The 14,594-nt window shown below is 63.1% G+C and overlaps 1 protein-coding gene across 3 annotated transcripts; it reads right to left on the bottom strand.

Annotated features, from left to right (window-relative positions):
- Nucleotides 1-385: 385 nt before the first annotated feature.
- Nucleotides 386-13,593, bottom strand: PITPNM1 (phosphatidylinositol transfer protein membrane associated 1). 3 transcript variants are annotated; one of them, XM_025878602.2, is made up of 24 exons: nucleotides 13,403-13,592; nucleotides 12,318-12,436; nucleotides 10,688-10,902; nucleotides 10,481-10,602; nucleotides 10,049-10,273; nucleotides 8,257-8,583; nucleotides 8,071-8,166; nucleotides 7,881-7,988; nucleotides 7,112-7,173; nucleotides 6,761-7,011; nucleotides 6,260-6,449; nucleotides 6,066-6,173; nucleotides 5,680-5,837; nucleotides 5,385-5,590; nucleotides 4,821-4,991; nucleotides 3,982-4,146; nucleotides 3,616-3,764; nucleotides 3,394-3,504; nucleotides 2,856-2,972; nucleotides 2,527-2,675; nucleotides 2,287-2,436; nucleotides 1,983-2,166; nucleotides 1,544-1,672; nucleotides 386-899 (listed from the first exon to the last, which is right to left on the bottom strand). In XM_025878602.2, the coding sequence occupies exons 2-24, from the start codon at nucleotides 12,393-12,395 to the stop codon at nucleotides 636-638; spliced, it is 3,735 nt and encodes a 1,244-aa protein (XP_025734387.1). In that variant the 5' UTR covers nucleotides 12,396-12,436; nucleotides 13,403-13,592; the 3' UTR covers nucleotides 386-635. The 3 variants fall into 3 exon arrangements, with proteins under 3 accessions (XP_025734387.1, XP_073739490.1, XP_025734386.1); XM_073883389.1 differs by having other exon boundaries at nucleotides 7,881-7,985; XM_025878601.2 differs by having other exon boundaries at nucleotides 2,527-2,972; nucleotides 13,403-13,593.
- Nucleotides 13,594-14,594: the final 1,001 nt, after the last annotated feature.

Here is a 14,594-nt window from a genome sequence, read left to right as displayed (position 1 = left end):
CCGGCCAGGGCCGAGGTGCCTGGGGGCCTTCAGTCCTCAGGGGGAGATGAAGGCACAGCCAGGAAGGCCAGAGAGAGATGGGCCCCCCACTGTAGCTCTCCCCTTCAGCCTCTGGTCCTGTGGTCTTACGGCCCCAGGCCCCTGTGAACTGGAGGGCTGACACAGGTTGGGGGGGCGGGGTGGGGTGGGGGGACTGTTCAGGAGGCAGCGCCGGGTGCAAGAGCCCTCCATGAGACCTCTGGGGCCCCAGCCCCCAGCGTGGCCTTGCCTCTAACCCATGCTACGACCCTGGGCGCATCCCGGCCCCTCTCAGCCCTTCAGTGTCCCCATCAAACCGGAAACTGGGCTTGGTTGCACTGTGGTGCCAGGCAGGTGGACAGTCAGGTGGGTTACACGTGGTTTATTTTCATCGATTTACACAAACTGGAAAAGCCGCTGGGCCCTTGCTGCTCCCTCCAACCCCCACCGAGGCTAGGTGCCCCTGACATGAAAGGGAAGGAACAATGAGGGGCAGACAAAAATGCAGGGTGTGGGGTTGGGGGGCCACGGGTCTGGGCCCCCAGCCCTCCTGCACGGGCCACTCGGGCCCCTCGCGTACATGAATAAATATCTCAGGGCCAGCCACAGTGTGGGCCTCACTCTTCGCTGTCCAGCTTGAGGCTGATGCTCCGGGCCTTGCCTCTGGCCAGGGTGGTGGGCGGTGTCCCTGGGCCCTCGCGCTCCACCTGACTGGGGCCCCTGGAGCGCAGCAGCTGGCTCTGCTTGCGGAGGAAGTCCACAGGGGCAGCCCCGCTGTAGCTGCCCTTGGCCAGGGCGGCCCTGGAGGGTCCTGTGGGTGCGTGAGGGTGGGAGCCTGCCTCCAGTTGGCCCAGGTGGGCCACGTAGCCATCTGACAGGAACTGTGGGCAGAGGTGGGCAGGGATGAGGGCACGGCTGGTCTCAGGCCCACATGCAGCCCTCACCTGCCCCCCGACACCCCCAGGCTCCCCCGGTGCTGGCAGCGCTATAGGCCTGGCACAGCCTGACCCAGAGCCTTCTCTCAGCAGATAGGAACCCCAGATTGGGAGCCAGAGCACCCTGGCTTTAGTTCTCGCTCTGCGCCTCTCTGGGCTTCAGTTTCCTGAGGTCTTGGCGGGAAAGAACAGCAACTAACATTCAGTAAGCACTTGCTTTGTTCCCAGCCCTGTGCGTGTTATGTGATGTTCATGAGAGCTGTGGAGGTTGGTGCCAGGTCATCATTTCTGTTCTACAGACAGGAAATTGGGGCCCCGAAAGCTCAAGGTCCATGCCTAGGGCCAAGCCAGAGTGGACCGAGCACTCAAGGTCTTGAGCACACCCCCGCCTCGGTTATCAATCCTGGCCTGCCCAGGAGCTCCAAGCTGCTCATGACCCTATCCTAGGAGGAGCCCAGGCCCCTGAGGCCAGCTGGCCTTTTTATAGCCGTCCCCTCAGGTGCTTCTTAACACAGGTGGTCCTCATGGCCTCAGACCCAGGCTCGGGCTCCCTGGCCAGCTCCCGATCCCCGCCTTCACTCGGCCCTCACCTGGCACTGAGCTTGCAGCTTCCGCACCGCGCGGCCCACGATGTAGGTCTGGCTCGGGGGCAGGCCCAGCGCCGCATAGACGGCCACGTCTTTAGGGGACCCATAGCCAGCCACGATGTTCAGTTCCACCTGTGGCGGGAGAGGCCAGTCAGCCATCCTAGGGGCGGGGGGGTGGGGGCGGGGGCGAGACCGGGGTGGGTCCGCTGGGCGTGCCAGGTCGGAAGGTTCCGGAGGCGGGGCCACAGGGCTCACGTCACTGGGCCACGACGCGAGCCGGAGTTGGTCAGGAGGACTAGAGGCCTCTCGGACCAGTAGGGGGCAGGCCTTAGGGGCCTTTCCAGCCAATTAGGGTCACGGGGCGGGAGGGTGGGGCCAGGTGGGCCTCCGCGGGTCCTACTGCCCCGGGAGGGGGGCGGGGCGGGACCCTCCGCAGCCACACCTCCTGCACCAGGCTCTGCAGAAACATCGCCTTCTGGCGCAGTGGGTCGTGGGTGAGGCCATCGCAGAAGGAGACGACGCCGTGAGGAAAGTTGTGCTGCGACAGCCAGGCCACCACGCGGTGCTTCTGCATGTCGGGCCGGCCCGTTACGTACACGATCAGGTAGCCGGCGTCCTGCCAGTGCCTGCGGGGTGGGACGGCGGTCAGCTCCATCACGGGGGAGGGGGAGGAGGAGGGGGAGGGGGAGGGGGCGGGGGTGCGGCCAGTCACCGCGGCGAGCCAAACCGGGTGGCGCCGCTCCTACCTGACCACGTCCACGGCGCCGGCGCGCACCTTCGGGTCGCTGCCCATGATGGAGACGCTGGCGGTGAAGGAGCCGTCGATGCTGAAGACCACGGCCTCGGTGCCGCGGGCCACCACGGTCAGGCAGCACTCGGCGTACGTGTGGTCGCCCCTGCGGCCCACGGACTGCGTGAGCGGCACAGGGCGAGTGAGGCCCCAGCAGAGCCCCGGCCCGCGGAAGCCCGGCCCGCCCGGCGCTCACCTGACCACCATGCGCACCGGGTAGACGCCGATGCTCAGCGCGCGCTCGAGGGGCACCGGGAAGGTGAGGCGGCCGGAGCTGTTGGTGACCTCAGTGCCGAAGTGGATCCACTTGCCCGACAGCGGCTGCGTCATGATGTAGACGTCCACCTGGTGGGAAGAGCGGGCGAGAGGGCCTATGGGCCGGAGCCCTGCGCACCCCCGGACCCTGAGTGGAGGACGGTCTGGGCGGGCTGTCGTCGGGGGTGGAGGGACCGAGAGTTCCCCGTCGGCGCGAGGTCGGCTCGATGGAGGCGGGTGTACCCGGGGCCAAGGCCGCCGTGTCCTGACCTTCTCTCCAGTGAGCGTGACCACGTCCAGGGGCCCGTACATGAAGCGCCCGTTCAGCACCTGGGGGCGGCCCTCGCACACGACCGTGTCGCTTGCCCGGTGGTTGGAAGTGACGTTCTGGCGGGAGGAGACGGCGTGAGCCCGCAGCCCGGCGGGGACAGGGATGCGGGAGGAGCTGTTGGGGCGGGGGGGGGGGGCCGCGCCCAGACAGGGGCAAGGCCCAATGGTGGGCGTTTTTCCGACCCGACCTGAGGTCGGGGGTGCGTGTAAACTGCGGCTCCCAGGGGATGGAGCCGTGACAAGACAGGATTCAGGGGGCGAGGATCGGTGCGGAGAGCGAGGATCCGACGTCCCAATCGGCGGTGGAACGGGAGGAAATCCCCGGTTCCCAGGGGCGGGGGCGAGGCTCGAGGAGGCGGAGCCAGGACTGTAGGGGGCGGGGGCGGCACCGGGGAAGGTCCCGGGAAGGAGCTGGGCGGGGGTGCTGGGGGAGAGGGCAGGGTCTTGCTCCTGAGGGCGCGAGGGGCAGGGCACCTACCCGGATCTTGACTTGCGTGCGTTTGCGCTGCCACTTCTCTCTGGGGAAGGCCGGGCTGTAGATGGACGGCTCCTCGCATTCCGTCAGCTGTGGCTGCTCCTTCTCGATCACCTGTGCACGTGAGGCCACGTGAACGGGGAGCCTGGGGTTGCGCCTCCCCTGGCCCGGAGCTCCCCATCCCTTGTCCAGTTCACATCTCCCACCCCGTATCCCCTGGCCCACCTGGCGCAAGATGAAGGCCACCACATCAGCCGACTCCCAGTAGCTGGCGTGGAAGAGGTGGGGCAGCGTGACGGTGGGGAAGGCGGTGAGCGCCTCGGGGCAGTAGAGCGAGTAGTCAATCCGCTTGGTCCCCCACCAGCGCTCCAGGACTGCACGGCCACGTTGGGCAGTGAGTCAGGGGTGGCCTCCCTCCTCGTGCCCACATGTCTGGCCCCTGGGTACTCTTTCCTCCCTCCTTTCCGCCAAGCCTGCCCTTTGCCAAGTCCAAAGTTGGGTGCTGGGGCCCTCTGGTTCCAGAACAAACGCTGGGGGCAAGGGAGGTAGAGTAAGTGTCCCCTCCCCAGGCTGGGTGGCTGGGTGACTTACTCTTAACCACCTCACTGGTGGTGCTGGGGGCAGCTGGCTGGGTCGGTGGATCGGTGCCTAACTCACTGCCCTTCCAGAAGGCACCGCTGGCAGAGGTGGGTGTTGAGGGCACCAACATCTCCAGCTCTTCCAGAAAGAGGCCTGAGTGTGTCTGCAGAGTGTCAGCTGGGGGAGGTGGGGCAACCTGAGCAGCGGTCTGGGCCAGGCTGCCCTCCTGTCTTCCCACCCAGGGCTTCCAAGACAGCTTGGTCCCTGCACCTCCACCATCTCCCCTGCCAGCCCTCCCTGGTCAGGTCTTGGCTGAGGCTGAAGTGCCCCACATTTGGACGCAAAGGAAGAGTAGGGGGCATTCTCTCCTCCTAGCTCACGCTGACAGCCGACTATGTTCCTGCCAGAATGCCTGCTACCACCCCTCCAACACAGGCCCATTCCTCTCACGGGGCCAAATGGGTACCCACTTGCATGCATACGGGTACATGCCCCATACCGAGACATGAACACAAGTGCCTATGGATATGCTGTGCACCCCTACATGCAGATACAGCAGCCCCCCACACTGTAGCTATTCCCAGACACTAGCACCCCAGTGCCACTGGCTCCTTTCTCCAACCCAGCCATCACTACTGGCCCCCACTCCTTGGCAGAGAATGTCAGAAGGTCTTGGGGATCCAGACCTCACAAAGGGCCACGGTAGGGCTCCGTGGGCTTGGGACGGGTGACGTGAGAGGTCATCAAGGATGCAGGAACCAGCTCACGTCCTCTTGGGTGCGGGGAGCCCATTCCCATCCCTCCCTGTTGCTGCCCTCCTCCTTCTCCCCATATCTTGGTTGGGAGCATACCCAACAGCAGGGATGAGCCGTCTCCCAGGGGGAACTTCTGGTAGCGGGGTACGGCCAGTGGGGCGATAGCTTGGAACTTGGGGGCCAGCAAGGGCTCAAGGCGGGAGGCGCAGGGGTCGGCCGCGTGGAAGAGGTTGTAGATCTGTTCACAGGCTGGGCGCATCTGGGCCACTGGAACCCAGGACAAAGGGAGGAGCGGGTTCAGTGGGGCATGCTGGGAGGCAGGGGGTATGGGAAGCAGCACCTGACAGGCTGCGTGACCCTGAGCCAGCACTTCCCAAACTGCACTCCCCGGGAGGTCACCAGGGTCCCGAGAAAGTGAGACAGGTGTCTCGGCTAAGAAGAGATCAGAACCTTCATCTGCTGATGTGATTCAGGATGAAGTATTTCCCCTGCCTGTCAGACCCCTTCTCAAGAGGAGAAGGGAAACTTGGCCTTGGCAAGTCCCTTCTTTCTGGGCCTCAGGTTCCCCTTCTCTAGCCAGCATCTCATGGGGGACAAAAGAGCTAGGGGGGAGCAGATGAAGGAAAAGGTGTGGCTCCCACCCCCACCCTGAGGGCTCACCCTCCAAGGCGGGCATCACGGTTTTGCGCAAAGCCAGCACCAGGCCCAGTGGGGAGCCAAAGAGGAAGAAGCCGGAGACCTTGAAGTCAAGGCGGGCAGCGCTGGTGGGGCCATCAGGAGCCTCAGAAGTGGCAGCAGGTGGGCAGAAGGCTGTGCTTGCCCGCCTGGGCTCCCCAGAGGAGGTGGTTGGGGGGGCTGCCTGCAGGCTGTCGGGGGGTGGGGAGGGGTGCTCAGTGCTGTTTCCTCCACAGCCCAACACGAGCCCAGGGCATGGGTTATGGGGCAGAAGTGTCACCTGTTCTGAGCACCCTCGGGCTCGGGACTGGTCATGTCGCTGGGGGTGCGCTGGGCAGGCAGGGCTGAGGGTTCTGGGCTGGCCCGGCCCAGCCCCTCCACCCCATCTGCCAGGGGGTCCCGCACTGGGCCGACCTCTGGGGAGAGCAGCTCATTGTTCTAGACAAACAGGGGACAGAAATATCCTTAGGATTGGAGACGATTTGATTTCCACTTATTTGGAAGTGAGGAGAGAGGCTTGGGGGCTGGACCTCGGGCGGAGTCCAAGAGGGGACCACACAAGGCAGCCGGGGAGCTGCCCGAAGAGAAGTCCTATGGCAGGGGCCAGCGCCCTAGAGCTGGAGAGACACCCCCCTCCTGAGGCGGCAGGGTTCGGGCCACACTGACCATGCTCCCTCGGCGGCTGCTGCCCCGGCTCCCCGAGCCCGCACTGGCACCGTGGCAGAGCGCGTCAAAGCCCAGGATCCCGCCGACGCCATCCCCAATCAGCACCACCTGAGCCGGGAGAGTGGCGCCATGAGGAGGGGCTGCGGCAGAGGCAGGCAGCTGGAGGGCTCCCTGGGACATCCCTACCCCCTGACCTGCCCGCAGAAGCCGGCACCCTCAGGGGAGCGCAGGAAGGCAGCATAGGCCTGGTTGGTGCGAGCGATGACAGTGGCCACCGCGCCCTGGTACCGGGAGGATGAGGTGGCCAGCAGTGGCAGGGCAGCCAGGGGAATGTGGTCCTGGGAGCGGGACAGGCCGTCACCGTCGTGGCTGTAGGGGCTCAGGCTGTAGGAGGAGGTGTGGCAGGTGGGTGGGAGGGCCTCCAGCCCCTCCACTGCCCCCTCCGAGTCCCCTTGGCCTGTTGGCAAGTCCTAGCACCGTGGGGCCTTTGTGGGGAGCATCAGCACCCAAGGGGCCTTTGGCATGGAGCCACGGACTAGAAACTGGAGTCCAGTTGGGTGGGTGGCCGGCCCAGGTGTCTGGCTTCCTGGCCTCCTCCCCTTTCCTCACGGGGCCTCTCTGGCCCCTCGAGCCCCGTGCTATCTGCACCTTGAAGACCCTGTATGTCCCCCCACCCACCCACCCCTGACTAGTACTTGGAGACAAGGGCATAGGCAGCAGCGCAGATAGGTGGGCAGGGCACCAGACGCAGTGCCACGTGGCCCAAGGCCTCGGGGAAGTGGATTCGTGTGACAGCCTCAAAGGCCAGGCTCAGGGTCTGCACGTCCGCCTGCTTGGAGTTGGCATCTCCGGGGCCTGAGTCCAGGATGTTGCCGCTGTGCAGTATGAGGAAGAGAGCGTGGACCGCGCATGCCTCGGCTCCCAGCTCCCCGGCTCCATCTGGGCCCTGTGGGGGCACAGTGGGTGCCAGGGGCGTCAGAGCAGTAGCTCTGACGGGGCGGGGGGGGTGGCAGAACTGCAGACGTGGGGTGGCTGAGCATACTCACCTCTGAGTCCCTGGGTGCTCGGGCCCCATCCCCAATGTCTTTGGTGGCCTCAGTTCCAGGTTCTGTAGGACAGGGCGAAACCAGTGAAGGAGGCTGAGGGGCCTTTGGGGATCCCCTCATCTGGTACTTCAGATACCCCTGCTTTGCTGTCTGCCTGAGCAACCCCCCATCTTCCCCTGTCCTCCCTCATCAGGCTCTCATGGGTCATTTCACATTTCTGGGCCTTTGCACACGCTGGTCCTGCTGCTGTCAGGGACGCCTCTCCCCACAATGCCTGTTTGCCTGGAAAATTCCTTCTAATCCTCCCCTGTCCAATATGGTAGCCACCAGCCACGTGTGCCTATTTAAACTGAAATTAAAATGCAATACAATACAAAATTCAGCTCCTCAGTTGCACTAGCCACATTTCGAGTGCTTTGAAACCACACGTGGTTTCTAGTGTTCTAGTGGCTAGAACATTTCCATCATCGCAGAAAGTTCTGTTGGACAGAGCTAGTCCAATTCTTCAAAATCCCGCTTAGACATCACCTCCCACGTGAAGCCTTCCTGGACTCCAAATTAATTCCTTCATGTTTTGGGCTATGTCTGAACTCGGAATACAGTCTAATCCCATCCATCTATCCACCCCTTAACCACTCACCATTCACCTGTGTATTTAATGAGCACCCTCTCCGGATTGACATTCGATTTAGGACCCCTTTAAGCTTAGGACTGAGTGTTTCTCGGAGCGTTGAGGGCATACAGGGTGCTGGTGGCTGGCAATCTTTACCTGGTGTCCCCTCGGCCTCCACGGGGGAGGCAAAGGCATCAATGAAGTCATTGGAGTTCCACTTGGTCATCTCCTTGGGGAAGACCTCGTCACTGTCCGAGAAGCCTTCTGAAAGGACGAGGGGCTGTATCACGGGGCAGTGGGAGCTGCTTAGGGACACCTCCACCCCCAGCAGGGCTGTGGTACTGACCGTGGGCATCAAAGAACTCCTCCTCGGAGCTGTTCTCAGAGTCTCGGGCGATGTTCTGCATGCGCCACTCAGACAAGCTCTGGGGAGAGACGCCCCCTGCAGGGCCACGCCCACCTCAGCCTGGGCATCCAGCCTGAGGGCGGCTCCCTCCCTCCCCGGTGCCCCGCCCCGGTGCCCCAGCCTCACCTCCGTGCTGGGAGGAGTAGGAGGAACGGGAGGATGAAGACCACTGCTTGCCGAAACTGGCATCTGGCGAGGCGTCGGGGCCGGAGGGTGCCTCAGACCCATCGGGGGTGCCGGCATGGCTGGCCGCGGCCCGGGCCTCAACACTAGGCTTCCCAGGGGCCTGGTCCTCCGGCCCCTCACTGCCCGAGTTGCACTTGGCCATGCGCTGTGCCAACATGCGGGCGGTCTCTTCCTCCAGCGCCCGGATGTCAGCCATGCTGAGCTCTGTCCATTCATCCTGCCAGCACCAGGCCTGGCGGTGGGCCCGTAGCATCACCCGACGCAGACCTGTAGGTGCCCAGGCATCAGAACCATGCCCCTCACCCCCAGTCCGAGTTTCCCTGCCACTGCCCCTGGGCAGCCACAGGCCCAGCCCTCTACATTGGGTGATGGCTCCCCTGGGCACACCACCCACCCAGAGCCATAAAGTAGGGCAGGGCAGGTGCCATCCGGGAGATGGGAATAGAAACTGGGGCATTTGTCTTCCTGCCCCACCTCCCTCCTTTATCCCTCCGGACACCCCAACTCTTGAGCATAAACCCAGCGCTGACACCCTGGGAAGCTGGGACCAAGGCTTCTTGTTGGCTTTCTCACTAGCTTCTTGCTGACTTCTTCAGAGGAGTTAACAATTAGGCATTAACAGTTAATGAAATTGTTGATAGTTAATGAAGGTGTTAATAGTTAATGGAAGTGTTGGCACTTAATGAAGTTTGTAGCGAAAGATGATACCCATTCTGGGATATTTTCATCTGAAGCAGAGGAATAAAGTTAAAACTTCAGTATCTAGGAAATAAACTAATAAGGGTTGGATTATAATTATAAACTTCTGGAAGGAAATATATCAGAACCTTACCAGCAGTTATATGTGGGTGATTTCATTTTCTTATTTGTGCTTTCTGGTATTTTAACAAATGTAAGACAAGGAGCCTATATTATTCTCTAAGCTGAATTTCCTCATCTGGTCTGTAAAATGGGAATAGCGGTTCTTACCTTGCAGCGGTGTCATGGGGGTTAAAGGAAACCTTACAGGAAAAGTGATTAGCCAAGCACCTTACATGTTGTGAATGCTCAGTCAGTATTAGTTCTTAATACCTGGCCCAGCCTCCTGCTCGTTCACAGAAGGGAAAACTAAGGTGCAGAGATGGCAAGTGGCTCACTGGGGGTCCCATGGAGGCCCAGGCCCCTGCACGCCCCCATCTGAGGACTGTTCTACCAGCAGGTGGCCCACCCTCAGAGCTGGGGGATGGGGCGGGGCTGAGCTGCAGGCGCTGTGGGCTTAGAAACAGGACTCCTGGATACCGGGGCCAGAGCATGGGGCCATGGGAGCTGGGAGCAGGAGGGACCCCAACAGAATGATGGCAGAGTCCCAGCCTTAGGCTGGACTTCTTAGTGTGTTGCTGGTGAGGGCTGCTGGCCCTTTTGAGTGTTTCTAAGTCTCCCTTGACCCACAGAACGTTGGAGAATCCTGGAAGCTTAACGGATGAAAAGCAGCATCTCTGAATGTCAGAGCCCTCTGGACCTCAGAGATCATGTCCCCAGCTTCTTGCCCTCCTGACTCTTACCTATGCCTCAAGGCTAGGCCCCCCTGGCCCCCAGCCGGGCTGGGCTGCTCCCCTCTGCCTCAGTGCCATATCGAATGGAAATGATGGCTTTATTCTTCTGCATCCCCAGTAGCCTGGGAGCATCCCTGGCTCAAACATGGGGTGCCTGGTGCATGCTGGGTCAAGGGAACCTCCTGTGGCGGGGTGCTCACCGACATCATGGATGAACTGCTCGATCTTGGCCTGCATGCCCCAGTAGCGGAACTCGACCTTGCACAGCTTATAGGCACACATGAGGGGCCCTGTTTGGGCCGCTGTGCGCGCCCAGTCATCAGCCAGCGGTCCTCGGCCAGTCTTGGCTGAGCGGTATAGCCGGGGGTCCTCTTCTGCTTTGTATTCTCCTGGGGCCACTGCATCCCGCACGATGTCAATGGTGTCTGGGGGCGGGGGGTCCAGCAGCACTGAACCACACCAGTCCCCTACCCCCCGGCCACCCCTTCCCTGCCTTGGGATTGGGAGGGCAGCCTTCCACGGCCAGGAAGCCAAGGCCAGGAGAGAGCCTGTGACTTGTCAGAGGCTGCCCACTGAGGTGGCAGGTGGCCTGAGAGGGGCTCTGGGGTCCCCTCACTGGCCCTGGGCCTCACCCAGGATGCGCTGTCTCCTCTCAGCTCCACTCAGGTTGAAGACATTTGGCTGCTGCCCCCCATCAGGCAGGTAATACGTCTCTATTTCAATGGAGAATTTCTCCACAAAGGGGCAGGTGTACCTGGGCACAGGGCAGGGGTGAGGATCATTACTGTGCCCACCAGGGCTGTTCTCCTTGTCGCCCAGGCCTGCTGCCCCCCACTCACCGTGTTCGGGTGTAAGGATAGGCATTCCAGGATTCCTCTTCCACCTGCAGGGCAGCCTTGGGCAGCAGTGCCCGGAACCAGCCTGGGATGTGGGAGCCCACGTGGTACACCTTGTGTGTGTACTGCCCGCTGCCGCCGGGCCCATCCGTGTAGGGCCGGTTGGCCAGGATCTCCACACCACTGCCCTCACCACTCGACTCCTCCCGGCTCTTTTTCTGCACCCCGGGGCAGAGCAGAAAGGGCAGCTCAGCCCCAGCTGAGCTCCTGGGGTCCCCAGCTCAGCCTGGCCCCTGCACAGTGCTGGAGCCCTAGCCCCAGCCTTTCCACCTCCCTGAAACCCGACCCTGGTCCCCTGCAGCTCCCTGGGATCAGGATCACAGCTGCTGTCCAGTCCTCCATAGGGCTTGCAACCCAGCACTCATTCACGTACTTATTGTCCGCTCTGTTCCAGGCATTGGGATTATATTCATTGGGACCTCCTGTTGATGAACAAAGCAAAGACCCCTGCCTGCCCTGTGGGACTTTGGTTCCAGGGGAGGGAGGGACTTAAGAGAAGCAAATGACATGGTATGTTAGAAGTGCTAAGTGTTATGGGAAGAAGAAAGTGTACGATTATGACAGGATGATCAGGGAAAGCCTCATTGGGAAGATAACATGACCACAGTGTGAATATGACTTGAAGTGGGGGAGGGGAGATGTGGAGTGCACATGGGGCTGGGGGGGAACTATTCAAGGCAGAGGGGATGCCAACACAAGCTCCTGAGGTCGGAGTGTGCCACATGTGCTCCAGCGGCAGCAGAGAGGTCTGGAAGAACTGACGACAGTGAAAGGGGCGCACACCTCTCTGAGAACCTGACCCCAGTCCCCTCCCTCTCTGGGACCCCAGTACCAGCTCCTGCCACACCCCTTGTAGCTTGAGAGCAAAGTTCCTGCCCTTTTATAGCTCTGGAGCCTGAACTTGGCTCACTCAACCCCCTGAGGCCAGATCCTGGCGCTCCTGTCTCTTCAGACCCGAACCCTCATTTCTGGGGAACACAGGCCTCCCTGAGGCCCTGAACAGTTTTTCTGCCCTGAGAGCCTGCCTTGCTGCATCCTTCCCAAGCCCAGACCCCTGCCTCACCCTCTTGGGTCTCTGCCTGCCCCTATCTGTCACAGTTTTGGGATCTGATCCTCATTCCCATCTCCCTGACCACCTGGGGTTGTCAGGATCATGCACCTTCTGGGGACCCCCTTCCAGTCTTCTCTACCACCTAGCACCCCTCCTGGCTCCCTGCCTCTCGCTCTTGCCTCCTCATGCACTCCTTTCCCTCCCACAAGGGGTTACGATTCTAAGGAGGATTAAAGGAGATCAGAAGTGGGCTAAGCATCAACCAGGGGCCAGGCACTTGGGGGATGGGGAGGCACCACTAGGCCCTTCTGCCCCTTTTCCCACAGCCACCGCCCCCCCGGCCCCACCCCCCCCCCCCCCGCATTGGAAGGGAGACTTCTCTGTCCTCCCCTAGGCTCAGAGCCGGGCTGATGGGGGTTGAGCTGGGCCCAGCCCCTTGTCCCAGGTGCGGCCTGCGCGCTCCTGCCATTACCCCATCATGAAGTGTGGCCCCCTTGGTCTCCTGCTTCCCACCGCCCTCACCTGGATCATGTAGAGCTGGGCCACCTGGTACTCATCCAGGCTCATGGGCAGCAGAATGTGGTACTCCTTGATGAGCATCCTGAAGGTGCTCTGCCGGCCGCGCGCGGCCTCCGCTCCGCCTGGCGCAGGGCACGGCGCGGCAGTCAGTGCGGGGCGGCGGCGCGCGGCCCCGAGCCCTGCGCGCGGGCCGGAGGGCGCGGGCCGCTGGACCCCATGCCTGGGCCCGCCACCGGGGAGGCAGAGGCGAGCCCAGCGCCGCCGCCAGCGCCGCCGGGGGCCGCGAGCCGCAGCGAGGCTGAGCGCTGACCTCTTTTCCGCGCAGCCCCCGTCCCCCGCCCGCCCGTCGCCATGGCAACCGCGCGCTGACGCGGCCCCCCCCCCCGAAGCGGCTGGCGCGGGCCGGCGGGCTAACGGGCCACCTTCACCTCTCCAGCCGCGGCCACGTCCCAAGCCCCCTCAAAATCCCTCGGGGCCGCGACCCCAGGAGCCCCCGTCCCCTCCCTCCTGGCCCGCCTTCCACAACCGGCCCCGCGGGTCCCGCCCCCTGCACCCCGTTTCCCATACTCGGTGGGATCGCACGTCCCCCACTCCCAGACATCCACTTAGAACCTTGTCCCCCGGGGTGGCTCACCGCAGAGCAGATCCGTGCGCCCCTCCTCTGAGCGTCTGTCAGTGTTCCCCACCCCCCGCACCCGAACCTACCTTCCAGGACCACATAACTAACCCCTACGGCCCCCAGACCTGCCTTCCCTATTCTGGCCCGCAGCCCGGTCCTCGACTTTCCCTCCTCAGCATCCCTCCTGGACCCCCGGCACTCGTTTATGCTGCCACCCCATCATCCTTCCCGCGGTTGACCCCTCTTCGGGCTGAGGCAAGAGTGGCTCCACTGGGTATCCCACGGGCCCCCACCCTGGGAGGCCCGCTCCGCCCACCTGCGCCCCGGTTCCGCTGCAGGCACCCCTCCCATCTCCCCACCTCGCACCCAGCGAACAGGCGAGAGGCCCCATTGTCCCCACTTCCCTCTGCTCCCCGGAGTCCCCGTCCCCCGCCGTGCTCTTGGCCCGCCCGCCAACGTCCCGGCTCACCTCTAGTTTAGGGCGGGCACCCCTCACCCGGTACGGGCGGGGGCGGACGGGGCTAGCGCCCCCGGCCCCAGCCTCGGGTTCCAGCAGTGGCCGGACCCTCTGGAGGCGCAGCGCGGGCCCATGGCCCCGACCTTCCTCCGGGTCTGCCCGCCGGCGCCCCTGCCGTCCCTCCCCGCCGCCCGCCGCGTCACTGCGGCCGCCCCGCCCCTTTCCGGGGCCCGGTAGGCCCTCCCCACTCCCGCGGGGTCCCGGCAGCCCCGCCCGCGGCGGAGGAGGGCGGCCCCTGCCTTCCTTCCCCAAGCCGGCGGAGGAAGGGGCAGTTCTCCGAATGCTAGCGCTTTTTACTCCCTCTACGTTCTTTGGAGTCCCCTAAGCACTCGTGGTTCCTATCTCCACCCTAGCCCAGCCCTCCTGGGTGCCCTGGAAATATGGCAGGACCCCATCCCCATTCTCCCCAGCCCTCGAACCTGGTCCCCGGGGTAGGGGAAATGCCTCAGCCCGCAAAGTCTGGCGAGAAGCAGCTGGTCTAAGGCTTGCCTCTTCTGAGGGGCCAGGGTTCCAGTGCCCCAGGCCTCTAGGGTCATTCAGCTACAGGCAGAAGGCTGTAGTCACTCTGAATCCTTGGTCTAGCCCCCTGAATGGGGCCCCATGGCTTTCCCCACTGATGCCTTCCGGGTCCACAAGTCTGGCCAACCAGACCCTGGGCAAAGGCTGAGACACCTGAGGGCTGGTCTCAAGGGACCACACCCAGCCAGCTAGAAAGTGCTGGGACAGTGGATGGCAGCATGGAGCTGGGTCTCACCCCTGTTGGAAGCCAGCCCTCTCCCCTTGGCTGTTTCCCAGGTGCTGGGGAGAAGGAAGCAGTGCCCCCTCTCCTCTGAGGAGTCAGTATATATTCAGAGCCTCCCAGGGCTGACTTGGAGTTTAAGACGTTAGGGCATGAAGGCATGTGAGGGCCTGGCTTACATGAACTGACATTTCCACCCTGCCAGGCATGACTGCCAATCCAAAGAACCCTCTAGGCCCACGCGGGCCACAGTGCCCTCCAGCTGTGGAAGCTGCTAAGGCTTTGCGCTGCCCCCTGGTGGCACCGCGTGTAGGAGGGTAGGGCTCTCAGCTACTGGAGCTCAACCCTTTCCACTACTTTAAACTGGCAAGGCTGAGGGCTGGAGAAGGGCAGGGTCCCCAGCCA

Source organism: Callorhinus ursinus, unplaced genomic scaffold (assembly GCF_003265705.2).
Source record: "Callorhinus ursinus isolate GAN/ISIS: 27379988/994484 unplaced genomic scaffold, GSC_fseal_2.0 scaffold51, whole genome shotgun sequence".
Classification (NCBI taxonomy): domain Eukaryota; kingdom Metazoa; phylum Chordata; class Mammalia; order Carnivora; family Otariidae; genus Callorhinus; species Callorhinus ursinus.
The sequence above is the reverse complement of the archived record's forward strand: the minus strand, read 5'-3'. Positions and strand labels throughout refer to the sequence as shown.